The following is a 16,262-nucleotide window of genomic DNA, read 5'->3' on the forward strand; positions in this document are numbered from 1 at the left end:
ACTAGCTGATGACCCATTGTCCTCTGATGAAGCCCACATTCTGGAAATGGAACTCCTTGAAAACCTCTTCAATCCACTGCAGGCATTTGCCTTCTCTGACAGCATCCATATCTCCCTCAACCAAGGATCTGAAGACACAAGTTGCAGAGTCTGGTAGACCGAATACGACTTGGGCAAAACAAGAAGCATCTTACATTCAAGTCCTTGCTGTTTGTCAGTCATGGGGTCAACCAAGCTGGAAATCACCCATACTGCCTCCCATTCAGTGCCTGGATCTGTGATGTATTTAAGCACCAACCTCATGGCATGTGTTCCTGCAAGGTGGCACTGCCCCACAGTGATCAGCCCCTCTCTTGCACTCTCTCTTTGCTATTTCATGGCACTCATGTTGAGGCTGTTTTCACTTCACATTGAGCACCTTGGTTCATTCAGGTTCCCTGGGACTCTGACCATGCACCATCATAATATCTACTGGGACTCTCCACCAAACTTTCACACAGAAACCAAATGACATCCTGATGAGAAAAGAATGGACTACAGATGGCCTGAAAAAATCTGTTCTTGAAGTATTTTGAGGATTGCCAAGGCAAACGGTGTCCTTACCGAAAGTTCCCCTGCTGCAAATAAAAACTCCATGTTCTTTAGATCCATCGGAAACAGGAAAACATTGAAATCAAGGGTATAACCCCCTACAACCATATCTTGCTGCCAACACTTCCCTTACCACCCTATTTTCTCCAGGATGTTATCTGACACATGTAGAGTGTTTCTGGGTTTTTTGTTTGTTTGTTTGTTTTTAGATGGAATTTCGCTCTTGCTGCCCAGGCTGGAGTGCAATGGTACAATCTGGCTCACTGCAACCTCTGCCTCCCAGGTTCAAGTGGTTCTCCTGCCTCAGCCTCCTGAGTAGGTGGGATTACAGGTGTGCACCACCACACCTGGCTAATTTTTTTGTATTTTTAGTAGAGACGGGGTTTCACCATGTTGGCCAAGCTGGTCTGGAACTCCTGACCTCAGGTGATCCACCCACCTTGGCCTCCCAAAGTACTGGGATTACAGGCATGAGCCCCCATGCCTGGCCTGTTTCTGGCTTTAGCTTTGCCTATGACAAGTTCTTTCTGGTTCAGCTGATAGTATTTCCCCCAAATTCAGAATACATAAGAAATCACTGGGAATTTACATCTGATTACCATAGATTCATTCTCTCATATTACAGTGCTCAAAGTTACAAGCAGAAATAGTATGTGATTGCTATGTTGGTGTTTCATTAATATTTTCTTAAAGTTAAAATTGTTTTCTGAGGAAGTAGCCAGAATAATAATTCTCTCAAACTCAAAAAACTGTTGGCACAATTTGAAGTCAGTCATCATTTCTAACCAACATATACTCTTTTTGCTGCCAAGATAGCTTGACAATTTTAATATCTGCATGATGGCCTATAATGACAATCCCAGCAGCATTCTGGTGATAAGATCTTAGAGGGTATGTTGAGGAAGAAATACTTGTTTAGGTGGCTTTCATAATGCCACTTGGCTTCGAGGTCATTTTTCCTGTCCTGGAGGATTCCCTTAAAGCACTCCTGGGTGATGTTGAGAAAGTGAATGGGTGTTCCACCAAAAATGGCTGCGTGGTAATAAAAATCCCCCTGGCCGAATGGAATGTATGCCACCGACTCCTTCCGCCTCTCATAAGTATTCTCCTCAGGATGTGTCCTGTACCACCAGGCCTATAGCTGAGCAACGGACTGGCCCAGGGTCTCCACTCCAAAATTGTCTTGGAACACTTGGTCCACATCCATGCAGAAGAGGAAGTCAACTTCCTGTTGGATGTGGGCCAACATGTGCTCCCTGATGGTCTTCATGCCCATGATGCTGATGGTCTGCTACCTCTTCTCGGGCTTGATCTCAAACACTCTGAAGAAACGCAGAGGACCCAGCTCTATCAACGGCATCCTAGCGATATTATCAGCCATGATGTAAAATATGACTTTGTGGCTTACCATGAAGTACCTATCAGAAGATGTTATGAACTCCTTCAAGTAATACTCTACATGTCTTCCGACAGCAAAAACCGTCAAACCCACAGTAATTTTCTGTTTGGCATAATAATTTTCTAGGATGGCTCTGTTCTAAGTGCCTTCCCACACAACCGGCTCATTCCAACTGGTCACCGTCAGCACCTCTGGGCGATTGCATGGATTAAACCAGTTCCATGGCCGAAGCTCTTTTTTTGTCATCTTCTTCTCTTTTTTCTTTCTCTTTTTCTTTGTCTATGTCTTCTTCTTCCTCTGCTTGAGGATTGTGGGTCCCACTGTTGAAGCAGCTTGGAAACCACCGGCCCTTCTGCCCGCCGCCCTCAACAACTTCCGGGTGTTTTAAGTGATACATCCACAAGAGAGAGCCTTCTTGGGTGTTGATACATTTCCAAACCACAACAATCGCAGCTGAGACAACCAGCATTGGAGGAATTACGTTTCCTTTGACATTCATTATTTTCTCCTTATCATCTGCTTCTTTCACCCCAGAGTAAAAGGCAAAACAACAAAGTTCTACTGAGCTCCCTTCTGCAGAAGTAAGGGTTCAAGGAAGGGAAGATGCTGCGTTCCAACTCTTGACTGGCAGAACCCGGGCGCCTAGGGCCGGCGCGTCTCGAGGGACCCTAGGTAAGACTCCGCCTCCCTCCCCGCCCAGGTGGCCCCTGGGCGCTCGGCTCAGCCGCCTAGCCGCGTCGGCCCCAGCCTGGCAAGGCCTGCCGGGAAAACGTATCGGCTTTGACATTCAACTCAGAATTTCATTTCAGAAATTACCAACTAGTTGAATAAATATAGATCTATTTATTCCCTTTAACTTATTTACAACAAATGTAGAAATTGAGCACGGGCCACATGTACTTGGCAGAAGGCTGTTTTAAAAATGAACATCAAACTTATTTTCTGCCAAGACTCTCTCCTCCCCATCATCCATTCAGCACTAGGTTCAGAAAAAATTACCTACAGAACAACGGTTTTCAAATTATGTTTCATGGTCACGGTATTCTCATTTCTTGAGATGATACAGGTACAACTTTAAATTCTATGCTCAAATGTGTCAAGCAGCTGCATACTACATATTCCTCTTACATGCTGCCATATTAAATCTGTGGGCCGGGCGCTGTGGCTGTAATCCCAGCACTTTGGGAGGCCCAGGTGGGCCAATCATTTGAGGTCAGGAGTTCAAGACCAGCCTGGCCAACATGGTGAAACCCCGTCTCTACTAAAAATACAAAAATTAGCCGGGTGAGGGGGCGCACCTGTAATCCCAGCTACTCAGGAGGCTGAGACAGGGAAATCACTTGAACCTGGGAGGTGGAGGTTGCAGTGAGCCGAGATTGCACCACTGCACACTCCAGCCTGGGTGACAGGGTGAGACTACGTCTCAAAAAAAAAAAGTTTGGAGACAAGGTACTATTAAGAAAACTGTTTCCTGCACTTTTTCTCTTAACCAAAACCCTCCTCAGCAACAACATCCCCCTTCCCCAGCCAACACATAACCCAAGACCTAAGAGTATTTGCTTCTGTTATTTTATGGAACTAGTGTTCTAGGGTTCACAACTTGGGAAATCCTACAACAGAGCTTCCCTGTAATAACAGGGCAGAAGAATGGAAAGCCAGATAAAGCCCTGGAGGGTCTTTTTTCCCCTAAGAATTTTGATGTTTTCTTTATTTCATGCCATATCAGAATTGCTTTAGTGAAAATTTAGAGGGTTTTAATTCCATTTACTTTTATTTCACATTCCTAGTCTCTAGCAGGGGTGACCTTTATGAAGTTACTTACCCTCTTTGTGCCTCTCATACTTAAAATATGAAAAACACCAATCTCATAGGGCTGTTCTGAGGATTGAGTTAATACAATGTCTCATAAATCAGTGCTCGGCAGGGCATGGTGGCTCACGCCTGTAATCCCAGCACTTTGGGAGGCCGACGTGGACAGATCACCTGAGGTCAGTTCAAGACCAGCCTGGCCAACATGGTGAAACCCTGCCGTCTCTATTAGAAATAAAAAAATTAGCCAGGCATGGTGGCAGGCACCTGTAATTGCAGCTACTTGGGAGGCTGAGGCATGAGAATTGCTTGAACATGGGAGGTGGAGAGTGAGTGGAGATTGTGCCACTGAACCCCAGCCTGGGCAACAAAGTGAGACTCCCTCTCAAGGAAAAAAAATGCTCATAAAGGCCAGGCGCAGTGGCTCACACCTGTAATCTCAGAACTTTGGGAGGGCGATGTGGGCGGATCACTGAGGTCAGGAGTTCATGACCAGCTTAGACAACATAGCAAAACCCTGTCTCTACTAAAAATAAAAAAATTAGCCGGGCGTGCTGTAATCCCAGCTATGTGCAAGGCTGAGGCAGGGAGAATCGCTTGAACCCGGGAAGCAGAGGTTGCAGTGAGCCGAGATTGTGCCATTGCACTCCAGCCTGGGCTACAGAGCAAGACTCTGTCTCAAAAAAATAAATAAATTTAAAAAATGCTCATAATTATAACAATTATTATTATATACAAAGACTTGTACTTTTGTCTTTGAAGGACTCAAAACTTTAGTAGAAGCAATTTCTATATTAGAACAGTGACAGAAAGGTCAGAAAGAAAAGCTTAGGGACAAATGAAGGCCACCAACTACCAAAACATTTGGACTTTATTCTGTAATAGTCAGCCACTGAATGTTTTCAATAAGTAAGTAGTACTATAAAAACAATGTTTTGGACAACTCTGAAGTGGTTGTGTAGAATGACTTGGAAATAGGAACAAATAAAATATTAAAATAATATAACAATAGCTAATGTTTATGCTTTTTTGGAACATCGTTAAGTATGTAAGAAATATTAGTTATAAATATTATTATTATGGTCTAGGAAATGTGCTAGGCACCTTATACAGGATATTTTATTTAACTTTTTTTTTTTTTTGAGATGGAGTTTCGCTCTTGCTGCCCAGGCTGGAGTGCAATGGTGCGATCTCGGCTCACTGCAACCTCTGCCTCCCGGGTTCAAGAGATGCTCCTTGCCTCAGCCTCCCGAGTAGCTGGGATTACAGGTGCCTGCCACCATGCCCAGCTAATTTTTGTATTTTTAGTAGAGAAAGGGTTTCACCATATTTGGCTGGGCCGGGCGTGGTGGCTCATGCCTGTAGTCCCAGCACTTTGGGAGGCTGAGGCCGGTGGATCACCTGAGGTTAGGAGTTATTTAACTCTTAAAACAACCCTGAGGTAATATCCTGATAATCATTTACCCACGAAGAAACTGAAGTTGAGAAAGATGAAAATGAATTGCCTATGACACCAAGTAAGTGGCTGTAAACATGATTTATATTTAAGGAATCTGACTCCAAATATTATAGTTCAGCTGGAAATTCAAAAGTGAAAGAATTTACACACAGAAAAAGACAAACCATGATTTGCTTTCTGAGTGGACACAGGCTAAAAGAAAGTATTATTGATAATACCAAATGATTGAGGCCTTGAGGTCCACACATACACAAAAAAGACCTGCTTCTTTGTGTGTGTATGTGTGTGCGTTTTACATTAAATATGGTGGAAAGGCTATTCAGAGCGAAAGGCAATTAATTGTGGCTGAAGCACTAAGGACAGTTTGATGAAAGATATATTAATCATGGCAGATGGGTAAAATAAAGAAATATGGCATTACTGGGGAGAAAAAGTATCATATATTACTTATATATTATTATCGTCATTTTAAGACGTTGTCGCACTCTGTCGCCCAGGCTGGAGTGCAGTGGCACGATCTCAGCTCACTGCAACCTCCGCCTCCTGGGTTCAAGCAATTTTTCTGCCTCAGCCTCTCCAGTAGCTGTGACTACAGGCACGCTACCATGCCCAGCTAATTTTTGTATTTTTAGTAGAAATGGGGTTTCACCATATTGGCCAGGCTGGTCTCGAACTCGTGACCTCCTGATCTGCCCGCCTCGGCCTCCCAAAGTGGTGGGGTTACAGGCATGAGCCACCGCACCCGGCCTTTATATTACATACATTTAAGTAAAAGGATACATGAGAGCAGATCAGAGGTATGTGTGAAATTTAGACACATATTGAGGCTAAATCAAGTTTCATCTGTTTATTAACTTCTATTGCCTGACTTTGAAGTACTCAGTAATAGTTGATGAATACAGAAAACAATGGTAAAGGTCAGGTAGATTTGATCAGATTTGAGGTATGTGTTAGTACAGAGCTATTTAAAGGTTTGTTGTTGTTTCTAACAGGAGTATCAAGTGAGATTGATTTTTCATCTCTTCACCAGGCTCTCTGTTCTTTTAGAAAGGCCTGTCAGCTAGCTTCATCCCTAACACTTTCAGGGATGTTGACCCCTAGCTGGCAAAACTTGTGTTTAAAATCCCAAATATTAAGCAGATGAAAAACTTGGATACTAAATACTTTCATAACTCATCTCCACGAATTTGTATGTCTGAGGGAACAATACACAGCTGCAGGTCCATCAAGGCCACAAAAGCTAACTACAGAGATAGTCTTTTAGCTATTTGGAAATCAGTAGGGCCTGACTACAGTCATCTGTCGCATATCCATTAGTCTTACTACGGTCCTGCTGGCGTCAGAGAGGTAGCTTTACGATGCACGGAAGGAGTGTGTCTGGCCAGAGAAGTGGGGAGGCTCAGCTGCCTTAGGAGGTGCAAGGAGTAGCGCTAGGAAGTTGCTGCTAGGCCTCTGGCAAGAACACCAACTGATCCGCAATGCGCCTGGCCAAACTGCAGCAGGCTCTGCAAATACCGCATAACAGAAAAAGCCTGTATTGGAGAATATAAGAATCCGCAGCAGAAACGGAGTGCGCGACGATTCAAAGGTTTTTACCCAGCACGGCTCCCCCTTCAGACTGCAAATCCCAGCATTCACTCCTTCCACGGCAGCCAATGAGGAAGCTACAAATTCCCGCAGCCAATCACATTCTGGGCCAGTGTATCACCCGACTGAATTCTGGGATTTGTGGTTTTCATGTGGCAACATTACACCATGGTGGTTAACGCAATGCAGGCCACGCGTCTGATCCCAAACGACACCTCCCTGTTATAAATTCTTATGTTGGTTCCGCAAGCTAACTCCTTAACTGTCGTTACTCCCAGACTTTCTCCTTCTCAAAGCTCGTAATCTTTTTCTCTTAATGTTATCAAATAATCTAGTTATTTTCAGATTAAGGCCCACTTGCTCCACTCGTCTCCTGTCCTTTAACCGTCGCTTTACAGTCTCGCGAGAACAGCCCCTTTTCTGTCGCTGTCATGCCTCCAAAAGGCGGGTCACGCGAAAACTGACATAGGCTTCAGCCAACCGAATTGTCTTTTAACTCTCGTCTCCACAGCGTGCGTGGGGAGGCCTCCGTGAACTCTGACCTTAGCTTTCCGTAGCGTCCCGCGTCTGCCGCCCCCGCCCCCGGAGCGAAGGAGGCGGGCTTTGGCCTTTTGCCCTAGGGAGCGAGTGCGGAGCGAGTGGGAGCGAGACGGCCCTGAGTGGAAGTGTCTGGCTCCCCGTAGAGGCCCTACTGTACGCCCCGCTGCCCATGAGCTCGTTCTCACGCGAACAGCGCCGTCGTTAGGCTGGCCCTGTAGCTTCGGCTTACCCCGGGACAGGCCCACGCCTCGCCGGGGAGGGGGCAGCCCGTCGAGGCGCCTCCCTAGTCAGCGTCGGCGTCGCGCTGCGACCCTGGAAGCGGGAGCCGCCGCGAGCGAGAGGAGGAGCTCCAGTGGCGGCGGCGGCGGCGGCGGCGGCAGCGGGCAGCAGCTCCAGCAACGCCAGCGGGCGGGATCGAGGCCGTCAACATGGCGAGCGCCTCTTACCACATTTCCAATTTGCTGGAAAAAATGACATCCAGCGACAAGGACTTTAGGTGAGGCCGAGATCCGACCCTCACCCCACCTCGGGGTTCTCGCAGCCGCGGCCCTGGCCGTCACGCAGGCCTTGCCCCACCCCTTCGGCCGTAGCTGGTAGCTTCTCTGCCCCGAAGTCTCCAGCCCACCGGTCCGCTGGCCTCCCGATCCCTGCGGAGCCCCTTTCCTCTCCCCTCTTGCAACCCCCTCCCCCCATTCTTTCTCCTAGGCAGTTGCCCGCCGCGGTCTCTAGGCCCTGTTTGCGTGTCTCAGCGCCCCCACATCCTTCCCTGCCCCACCGGGAGGCGATTTTTGCGTCTCAGGTAGCTTGAAGGGGCGAAACCACCCACCATTGTGGAGAAGGGAGTTGCTCGAGGCCGGGAGACCAGGCGCCGGGCCTACTCGCTTGCCATCCTGCGGCGCTAGGCCGCCCTGCTCGCTGGGGCCCAAGCTGCTGCCCACTCGGGGACCCGGCAGCCTCCTCTCTGCCCGCAGGTGCGCATGGGCCTTGCTGCATTCAGGTGGAATGATGAACTTTTGCTCTCTTGGCTGATACATACTTCTTTTTTGGATAATTTATTTTCGTGAAGGTGGAAAGAAGGGGGAGGGGAGCCAGGATGGAGGAAACTTCGCTCGTAGGGTTTTCCCGCCAGCATCACTGTCAGTTCCCCTTGTCAGGTAAAACCACCTTAGGAACTCGGGGTTTCAATCTCATGTCCTCATATCCAAAATCACTGCCAAAGGGATGGATTGCTGGATCTTAATCATAGCAGACGGATCTTCAAAAGGAAGAGATGTTTAATACGGACTTGGTGAATATGAAGCTTTATTACAGCAGTTCTGTTCAGGAGATCGGTACTGTTGGTTCCAAAGTGTTGTAATATGCATAGTGAAGATTTATTATATTTTTACAGGTTGGTTATATCTTTGTTTTTATTTTTCCTTGCACGCTACGGTGATTGTTGCATTCTTTCCCGCCTCCCATCTCTTCACAAATAAGTTCTCAATCTAAAAAAAAAAAAAAAAAAAAAAAAAAATCGCTTATTTCCTTATACCTGTTTTGTTCTCTAATGCTTAGTGGTTGTAATTTGGGTGCATTTTAAAGGAAATAACAAATAGTCTTCAACTAAAATTGTGACTAAAGAGCTTGTTTGTTTTGTATGAACAATATGTTTTAACACCTGAAAATGTGTCCGAACCGTGTGGACTGGGAAGAACTTTTCGGATTTGTGAGAGGAGAACCATGAAAAAGTAGTAATTGTGTTCCTGATTAAGTTGATATACTGGCTTATTAAAATAGTCAATGACCACAAAACCACATATTACTTTAAAAAATATTTCTACCTAGGCAGCTCATAAGTGTTGTATTTAAAACTTAAAAATCAGTTCGCTAATGGTAAACATTTTAGTATTGTTAACTTTTTGGAGGTGACATGTTTGTTTTGTGTATTTTAGATTTGTGTAGTTCTAGGGCCAAAATTAAGATTCTTGGGGGAAATAAAAGTTTTGTGTTGTTTTACGGATTGGAATGCCGTTTGATTTTTGGGGCTTTGCTTGCTTCGAATTCAAGTAATGGATAAGGTGTGTGGCGTGATTTCCTCCCCATTGCTGTCAGTTTGGCTCATCCTGTAAAGGTGGTAAATTTCATTCTGATTGTGGTCAATTTCAGTCTGAAGGTAGCACTTTATAATAATACAACTTTGTTCAACTAGTCAGACTCCTGTATGGGTATAAGTTTAGAAAGGCTAAAGAAATTATGTGGTGATACCATATATGTGATTATTGACTGAAGCTTGCTTTTTTAAATTTCCTGTGAAAGAAAGATAACATGTACATACCTAGTTGTTTTTTTCTTAAATAAATTACATGAAAGAAATAATGCTCTGATACTAAATGACAGTCACTGCTGAATTTGATAAAGATTATCTATGAATTTTGGTTGTACTGAATCAAAACATTGCCTGGAGGATTAGTGTAATATTGATATATTCCTAATAGTTGGTGAATGCTAAACAAGGTATGTTTAGGAGCAGTACGTAATTTCCAGTAATTTGACATAATTAAGATATTTTTATCAACTCTCTTCTAAAAAACATTTTTATAATGAGCTGTAGCCATCTAGTTAATAGACAAGTCTTTGGAACCAAAGCACTTTATATATTCAGTTTAAACAGACATTAAATGATTAATTAGTAAGCGTTTGGAGTCAAGAATTTTGAAATTTTTTCTGCATATTTTTAGTATAGGCATTTATTTTAATTTGCTCTTTTTTTAAAAAAGATGCTTTGTTCTCATTAGAAGTTTATTTTGGCTTAAATACCAAGATTTGTGGCTACATATTTTAAAAATACCTAGCACTAGAAGGATCTTGAGGACAAGGTTAACATTATGGAATGACCAACATGTGCAAAGCACTCTGCCTGTACTAAGGACGAGAGAAGAAAAAAATGCTGCCAAAATGAGCAAATTTTATTATCCTCATGGTAGGATCCAAAGAGAATTTGACCTAGTCACAAGGTCTGGGTTCTAATCATGTGTGATTCTTTGTTATGAACTGTAAGATCTTATGCAAGCTATTTAATTTGAGATTACATTTTTCACTTCTGAGAGGCATGGACATGACTAATTACAAAAGGTTGCTTATAGGCATAAAATTTCAGGTCTATTTACATAATTACATAGTCCATTAATACAGAGAAGGTAAAGAAATGAATGCAGGCTTAAAAATGTGGAAATTTCTGCATTTTAAAAGAATCTTTTTGTAGGACTTAATAGGCTCAATTGATTGAAAAATTGTAATATTTCTTTTGTGTTTTAGTATTGTGCATTATTTAAAAATGAGATATTAAGACTTAGGAGAAATGGGGAAGCATTAGGATGAGAAATGCTGAGATTAGGAACTCTGATGCCATATGCAGGGTGTTTGTTGTTGTTGTTGTTTTGGTTTTTTTTGTTTGTTTTTTTTTTGAGACAGAGTCTTTTCTGTCACCAGGCTGTAGTGCAGTGGCGCCATCTCGGCTCCTCAACCTCTGCCTCCCAGGTTCAAGTGACTCCCTTGCCTCAGCCTCCCAAGTAGTTGGGATTACAGGCACGCACCACCATGCCTGGCTAATTTTTTGTATTTTAGTCGAGACGAGGTTTCACCATGTTCGCCAACATGGTCTCGATCTTCTAACCTCGTGATCCGCCCGTCTGGGCCTCCCAAAGTGCTGGGATTACAGGCGAGAGCCACCGCGTCCACCCATGCAGGGTTGGTTGTTTGTTTAAAAAAAAAAAAGGAGACTAGGAGCTCTTTTATAAAAAAAAGGAAGAGGCATTTGTGTGTCTTAATTACCAGGATAGTGCCTGTTACTTACTAGCCTTGGTTTAGTGAAAAGTTATTAATGAATGCCAATTCAAATAAAACCTTCAGAAGAAAAATGAAGAAACATTCCTTGGGACAGTACCTTAGAACAGTGCTTCTCATCACTTCCTCCCTAAAAGAAACACTTCTGGAGTGTACTGAGACTTTTTGCCAGAAAACATTTGTACCAGTGTATATAGTTATTTTAAGGACCTCTAGGGATGCATGTTCCATAAAGGAATAAAGAGTAAACCTTATAATGTAGCCAATAGATAGCGGATTCAGTTGATACCAGAGTGAAAGCTTTAATGTGGATGAACCATGTGACACTCCATTTTTGAATATTAATATTGAATATTTGGTGGGTTGAGGTAACTAAGTTCTTTCCTTTTTTTTTTTGAGATAGGGTCTGGCTCTGTCACCCACGCTGGAGTGCAGTGGCATCACCTCAACTCACTGCAGCTTCAACCTCCTGGGCTCAAGCGATCTTCTTCCCACCTCAGCCCCCAGAGTAGCTGGGACTACAGGTGTGCACAACCACACTTAGCTAATTTTTTTTGTAGAGACAGGTGTCACCATGTTTCCCAGGCTGGTCTCAAACTCTTGAGTTCCGGCAGTCCGCCCACCTTGGCCTCCCAAAGTGCTGGGATTACAGGCTTGAGCCACTGTGCCCAGCCACTTCTTTTATTTTCATATTCTTCAACCACCAGTTGATTTAAGATATTCCAAGGAAGCAAGAGCTAAAGAAAATATCATTATCTTTCTATATATAATAGTTAATATTAATGCTTACTGTGAGCTTGATTTTTATTTATCCTTACAACTTTAGTAAAAGAGGATAATAATCTAATTTACAGTTGAAGAAACTGAGATTTGGAGAGATTAAGTACTTGTTTAAGGTCAGTTAGATAGTAGGTCTGAGACTCATAGGATCTCTTTACTTCCAGAGCATGAACTCTTCTTAACCACCCAGCTATGTCACTTCTCCAGGGTTTAGATTAGGGGATGTTAAGATTCAGGCCTTAAATTTCATTTCCCTCTAAAATTAGGCTTATAGAATATTTCATGCTAAAAGATGCTTTTAATAATTCCTGAGGACTACAAAAAGTTTAAGATCTAGTGCTTACTTTCCCTAAATCTACATGCTTGTTGAATAGTTAAGACACTATTGTAAAAAGATGAATAACCCAGGGCAGTATGTAATTGTCAGGCATTAAGTGGTAGAGAATATTAAAGCAAGAAGATTCATGTCCATGGAGAGATTTGAGCCAGGTGTTGAAAATGAAACTCTAGATAGAAAGAGAAAATGTAAAGCACACGATACAAAACTTCACTGGGGAAGAGGGAATAGATAACTTGACTGTAGCTGGATGGATATTGTCCACAGAACTCCTTAAGAATAGGGACCTTGTCTTACTAAACGGAATCCTTCTCTTTGTCTGGCTCTGGGCCATGTGGGTTCTCAGTAGGTGCTTGTTTAAGTAGAATTGGATTTTATTTCCATTATATAGGGATTTTAGGAACCTTCAGGAAACCATTGTAAAATCAACTAAACTGTTTGTTTAAATACCACTTGATAGAATCTTCTTAAAATAATTCACCCCATTTTAGAATGCAAGTTTTTCCCAATTTGATAAAGGTTTATATTACCAGATTTATTTATTTAAGTGTTTTGGATATTGGATGGTATTTTCTTTTGGAAACTGTTTAAAACGCTTATAAAAAAAACGTAAGCCTTTTAAGGAATCAGGTTTTCAGAGCTGGAAGGAACCTTAGAGATCCTATCATATAGCCAAAAGTACAGTGTGGGTGGGCATTTACAATAACATAACAGGAAATAGTGAAATTATCTTAAGTACTTGTGCTTGAAGAAAAGCAGGTTTAATCAGAAGAAATAGATTTGCAGAGATTAAGAAGGTGATTTCTGGGCACTTTTAAAAATATCTAGCAGGTTGATGACTAACTTTCTTGATTTTACTTTGATTTTTTTTCTTGATACATACTATGCTAACTGGTTATCAGCAGTGATTAGGGCTCACCACTGAGAAAGAGGAGGAAGGGACCTCACAGAGAAAACTGGGAAGAAAGATTAGTAAAAAATTAGATTTCTTTACATGAACAATATTAAGAGTATTCCAATTTAGGCCTTGTGCGGTGGCTCATGCCTGTAATTCCAGCACTTTGGGAGGCCAAGGGCAGATCATCTGAGGTCAGGAGTTCATGACCAGCCTTGACAACATGGTGAAACCCCATCTCTACTAAAAATACAAAAATTAGCCGGGCATGGTGATGCACACCTGTAATCCCAGCTACTCACGAGGCTGAGGCAGCAGAATTGCTTGAACCCACGAGGCAGAGGTTGCAGTGAGCCGAGATTGCACCACTGCACTGTGGCCTGGGCGACAGAGGGAGACTGTCTCAAAAAGAAAAAACAAATTGTTCCAACTTAATTCATAGCACTCTAAGGAATAACTGAGGAAAAGAAATAGCAGTGGTGTATGTGCAGGATCTCTGAAAGGTAATTGGTGTACTGAGTGATAAAATTGACCATATCAGCTAGATTTCTGGTTGGAAGCAATAGTAAAATTGTGTTTATGTATGATGAGAGAGGCTGTGGTGAGAGTTATTGTGAGTGAAAGGTATCTATTATCTAGTGCATACCTAGGGTAAGTTCCAGACTGTGTTACTCATCACTGTGTTTGCAGAGTAGAGTTCCTTATGTTGGTGCCCTCAAAATACTTGTTGAATAAAGGAATGAGATGGCACTGCCTACAGGTCATATCAACCTGGGAATTCCATTGAAGTCTGAAACGTAAACATTTATCTTTTTCTTTTCCGATCTTAATGCCTTCTTTATCCTTATTTTGGCCTGTTAAATTACCATCTACTGAAAGTCACAAGCAGAAAACCTTTGATACCACCCTTTTCCTGTCTGTCTTCTTTGGTCTCCTGATGAGTATTTCTCAAATTAATCTTGCTGTCTCAGGTCTCTTCCTAACCCAGTTTGTTCCCTCTGGCCATTAGAATTTTCTTCCTGTATACTGCAGCTGATCATTGCCTCCCTCACTAATTTCCATTGACTACAAGATAAACTCCAGATTTCTTAGCTGTTGCCCATCTGAATTTGTAGAGACTGCTCTCCTAAAATCCCTAACAGTCTCCCTAGTCTCCTAATGTAACTCATTTAGTGGATATTTTCTTTGCTCATCTATTTGTTTTTTTTTTTTTTAATCACTTTTTCCTTCTTGGAATTCTTTTATATGGGCATCCTGACACAAGTTGGGTTTCTGTCTGTAATAGTCAGGGAGAACACACACTTTAGGGTGTCAGAGGATGTTAGAAGGAACCTATTCATTTGGGTAGTTTGGGAAAGAGTCTAAGGAAGTGAAGCCTTGCTTTAGATTGAATGTTGTCAGAAAGTGAGGTCAATTCTGTGATTCCACCTCTTAATAAATTGTATAGGGAGGGCTGACCTAAGCAAGGGGAAAGCTGTAGTTGGTAAAGAAGTATCAGTCACTCATTTAACTGGAGAGGGAAATGTTTGGTATTTTGTATTGCTCAGTGACCTTGTCGGAAATGGATGTTCTGTGAGATTGTTTATGTCCAAGGAAACAATATGCCTTAGCTGTTAAGCATCAGATCGGTTAGTAATAACATTGAGGTTTAGTTATGGGTCTCAGATAAGTTTCTGGAATGTGGAGGCTGCTGTTTTTTTCTTTATCAGTGCCCACTTTTGGCCAAGGGTAGACAGAGTTGGGCTGCAGGACATTAATTTTTTATTTTCACATCTTCACTATGGCGGAGATTTTGTTAAGATCAGAGGAATATCCATTCCATGTAGTTTGCAGTTTAACCAAAGTTAATCCTTTCTTCTATTGTAAGATGAGCAGTTTATTCATCTGATGTGACAGTGGCTGCAGGGTAACATTAAGACTCTGGGCAAGGATACATTAGCTGACTGTAATACCCAGTCTTGTGGTTTTCCTTTTATTTCTTTCCTCCTAGCTCATCCTTACCATCCCTATGTCTAATCCATTTTCAATAACTATTAATTTTAGTTTGTAAAATTCAAACCAACTAGTTCTCATTATTTGTAGTATGTTTTGTAACATTATCACAAACACTGAGTTAGCAAGTACTGAACCATTGCTTCTGAGGGAATTATGGAATTAGTTTCTGAGTCCTGAGTCACATTATTTTAATCATTTAGTGAGTCTGTAACCTTGTTTTATGAGTGTTTCTTTTAAAGATGTCTTAATATATATTGCTGATTCATTAACATTGAATTCACAGCCAATAAAGAAGCTTATCTAACACACATGTTTTTTTCAGAAGGCACATTATAGCCTTCTTGCACTTAGGAATGCTAGACAGCATTTCAGCACTGTGCTTGGAGGCCATATTAAACAACAAGAGCACCAACAAAAAGCACAAACATGTGAAAAACATGGGCTGAAATAGGCCAAGAAGAAGATGCTTGTTTACAACATGAGAGCTGGAGCTAGAAGGCAGAGTGTTGCTTTGTGCCACCACAGCTGGGAATGTATGTGTTGGATTACTCAGATTTTTCACCACTCGACACTCATCCAAATGGCTGTGGAATAGGAAGCATTAGTTTTGGCTTTACAAATAAATGTTAATGAGTAGGTGAATTTGCAAATATGGAACCTGGGAATAATGAGAATCAACTGTATGTGATTTTTTTTTCCATCTTCATTGATTGCCATAAGCTAACTCAGGCTATCATAATTTCTCACTTAGTCATTCTCCTAACTAGTCTCCATTCAGTATGGCCAAATGAAGATTGGTTCTCTCCAAAGTATGGTCCGCAGTATAGCTGGAGTAATGTTTCTGAAATGTAAATCTGATCATTGCATTTATTCCCCATCTGTAACCCAGTTGTTTTTCAGTAGCTTCCCATTGCTCTTAGAATAAAAGCTAAAATCCTGATATGGTCTACAAATCCTTTAAATTCCTGGCCCTTGCTTACCTGGCACTAATTTCCTCCTGCTTCACCATAATTTTGCCTACTCTTTATTTATTTTTGAGACAGTGTCA

At 42.3% G+C, this 16,262-nt stretch overlaps 1 protein-coding gene, 1 long non-coding RNA gene and 1 pseudogene across 3 annotated transcripts in view; 1 reads left to right on the forward strand and 2 right to left on the reverse strand.

The window, feature by feature from the left end:
* Nucleotides 1-1,331: 1,331 nt before the first annotated feature.
* LOC100445879 (N-acetyllactosaminide alpha-1,3-galactosyltransferase-like) lies at nt 1,332-2,845 on the reverse strand (annotated as a pseudogene).
* Nucleotides 2,846-7,736: 4,891 nt separating this feature from the next.
* The window catches only part of CAND1 (cullin associated and neddylation dissociated 1), a 43,688-nt gene continuing 35,162 nt past the window's right edge, over nt 7,737-16,262 (forward strand). Inside the window, 1 exon segment of one of the 2 annotated variants that reach the window (NM_001133048.2) lies at nt 7,737-7,881. In NM_001133048.2, coding sequence (NP_001126520.1) covers nt 7,814-7,881 — 68 coding nt within the window. In that variant the 5' untranslated portion in view covers nt 7,737-7,813. 2 annotated transcript variants of the gene reach the window in all.
* The window catches only part of LOC129049152 (uncharacterized), an 85,601-nt gene continuing 77,747 nt past the window's right edge, over nt 8,409-16,262 (reverse strand). Inside the window, exon 3 of the long non-coding RNA XR_008511984.1 lies at nt 8,409-8,869. This is a non-coding gene — a long non-coding RNA (uncharacterized LOC129049152). The remainder of the gene's footprint in view (nt 8,870-16,262) is intronic.

Source organism: Pongo abelii, chromosome 10, assembly GCF_028885655.2.
Source record: "Pongo abelii isolate AG06213 chromosome 10, NHGRI_mPonAbe1-v2.0_pri, whole genome shotgun sequence".
NCBI lineage: Eukaryota > Metazoa > Chordata > Mammalia > Primates > Hominidae > Pongo > Pongo abelii.